At 51.5% G+C, this 2500-nt stretch overlaps 1 protein-coding gene across 4 annotated transcripts in view; it reads right to left on the bottom strand.

Annotated features, from left to right (window-relative positions):
• The window catches only part of atad2b (ATPase family AAA domain containing 2B), a 62156-nt gene that overhangs the window by 33805 nt on the left and 25851 nt on the right, over nucleotides 1–2500 (bottom strand). For all 4 annotated transcript variants that reach the window (XM_064340751.1, XM_064340749.1, XM_064340750.1 and 1 more), the window contains one exon: nucleotides 907–1029. In XM_064340751.1, the coding sequence (XP_064196821.1) occupies nucleotides 907–1029 (123 nt within the window). The remainder of the gene's footprint in view (nucleotides 1–906; nucleotides 1030–2500) is intronic.

Here is a 2500-nt window from a genome sequence, read left to right as displayed (position 1 = left end):
GAGAGAGAGAATAGGCCAATCACAGCAGATGATGAATTGTAACAGGCTGCCTGACGGTAAACCCGTTCCGAAACTTGGTGCCTCTGAGGCGGCATCGCTAAGGAAGGGAGATCTGTCAGAAATATCAACCCCCCCTCTCCCACTCCTCCGGCTGCATGCCCCGGCGTTTTTAGGAACTACACTGCCGCATAAAATATGAAGCGTGAGAGCTGAGAAATGCCCGTTCGAGCCGCGGACTTCCTGTCATGCAGGATTCCCACGGCGGACTTCCTGTCTGGCCTGATTCCCGCCACTTCCTGTCCCCCTAAAACAAAAGGCAGCAGAGGGGCCCCGTCTGGGCTCCAGAGCATTTCTGCGCAGACAGATTTATAACGTTTGGCGTTATCGCCCCCCTCCAGCATCTGTCCCCCCCCCGCCCCCCGCCAGCCCCCCCTTATACAGGACGAAACTGCACTGCACTCAAGCGAAACCCTGTATCAGATCCAGCTCACCAAAAAAACAAAAACAAAAAACAGAACGACAAAAAAACAGCGAGCCTCCATGAGTCTAACACACAAAGCCCCCCCGCCAGACACAGCATATGCTGCCATCCACAGATCCTTCCGGAAGCCGACCGCAAGCACTGGAGAGCTGATGGAGCGGAACTTCACACGCACACACGGGTTATTTATTTATTTGTTGGTAATTCTGTGGTTTTGTTTGGGGCGCGTTTATTCTGTATATGTTTGTAATTTTTGCGGTTTTGTTTGGGGCGCGTTTGTTCTGTATATGTTAGTAATTTTTGCGGTTTTGTTTGGGGCGCGTTTTTTTCTGTATATGTTAGTAATTTTGCGGTTTTGTTTGGGGCGCGTTTGTTCTGTATACGTTGGTAATTCTGCGGTTTTGTTCGGGGACGCAGGGGGTCACCTCTCTTCCTCCGGGCCTCCTTGATGTCCTCGCACATGCGGCTGAACTCCACGTCCATCTCGGAGGCGAACATGGCGTGGGCCGTGTCCTTCAGACTGCACGCGCGGTGCCGGATGATCTTATCTGAGGAGAGAGAGAGAAGGAGCGCGTTAGTGCAGCTACTACACCACTACACACAGGCTACTACACCACTACACACATGCTACTACACCACTACACACAGGCTACTACACCACTACACACAGTCTACTACACCACTACACACAGTCTACAACACTGCTACACACAGGCTACTACACCACATATTAGGACCGTTTGCCACTGAAAAAAAGCACAAATCAATGGGCGGGATAACATGGGCCAGACATAACAGACAGGAAGTGTGTTCCTGGGCCAGCAGGATTACAGGGGCCAACTGCCCCTGCACATCCGCCCTTTCTCACTGGCCAGCACGCTGTGGTACCCCTCAGTCCCCCCTCATCTGATTCGCCGACTTCTTCAGCGTGTTTAAGCACCAATGGGAGCGTCAGAAATCAGCCCACGCTTCGCCTGCCGCTCTGGAGATGAAAAACACCCGACACCACTGCACGCTTTCATCCATTGTTTTATTTACTCACCTTTTTTTTCCTCTTTAAAAAAATAAATAAATAAAAAACTTATTTTCGTTAAGAATACGGAGCAGAAGCCGGAGAAGCCTTGAAAATCCCGCCCGCCGGCCCAGCCGAGCGATCGCCGCGCCGGGACGCGACTTAAACGCGTTTCAGGGGAGGAACCCGCACAACGGGGTTTTTTATTTTTCATTTTATTTCCTCTCCTGAGCTGGCGGACTCCGGGGTTTTCCGTAAGAACGCGGCGGCGGCGACCGGGCTCTCCGCAGCCCCCCGGGACACCCGGGCGATTAGCGGGTTTGGCGACTCCCTCGTTAAAAATGCAAATTGCCTTTTGTCCTTTGCGCACCATTAGCGGAGCGCGCGGCAGCGATGAACACCCGGCCAATCACAGGCCGCCTACGGGAAGACATTTACGTACTTTCCACTGCAGATGCATTTATCCACAGGGAGCCGGGAAACGCGCAAAGAAACAAAAACAAAATGGCCGCTTTTTTTTTTTTTTTACGGCGGGGCAAGGGGGTCAGAATGCTGCAGGCCTGTGCTCTGATAACACAGTTCTGAATGTTCTCCCATTAATATCACCTCAGCAGACTAGAGGATTATTATCATTATTATTATTATTGTAATTATGATTAAAACGCACTAAAGCTGTCCACACGCACAACAGGGAGAGGAGAACTCCAGGACGCTCGCTCTGACGAGCAGCCGTACTTCATCCCCTTTTCTCCAGCTCCGCAGTTCGGATTAAATTCGCCGCACGTTTTCTCCGGTTTGTGCTGAAGGCCATGGAGGAGGAGGTGAGGGTTTTTGGGAAGGCAACTTTCCATTATCAAACAGCGCTCAGCTCAAAGCTCAAAGCGGGTCACTGTTTGATGGATGTGGCTTTGTGGAGAAAGCGACTGGTGTGCGTGTGTGCGTGTATATAAGTGTGTGTGTGTGTGTGTATGCGTGTGTATATGCGTGTGAGCTTATAGGGGTGTGTG

The sequence above is a fragment of the Anguilla rostrata genome, chromosome 6 (genome assembly GCF_018555375.3).
Source record: "Anguilla rostrata isolate EN2019 chromosome 6, ASM1855537v3, whole genome shotgun sequence".
Classification (NCBI taxonomy): domain Eukaryota; kingdom Metazoa; phylum Chordata; class Actinopteri; order Anguilliformes; family Anguillidae; genus Anguilla; species Anguilla rostrata.
Note: the sequence above shows the minus strand (reverse complement) of the source record. Positions and strands in the feature narration are given on the sequence as shown.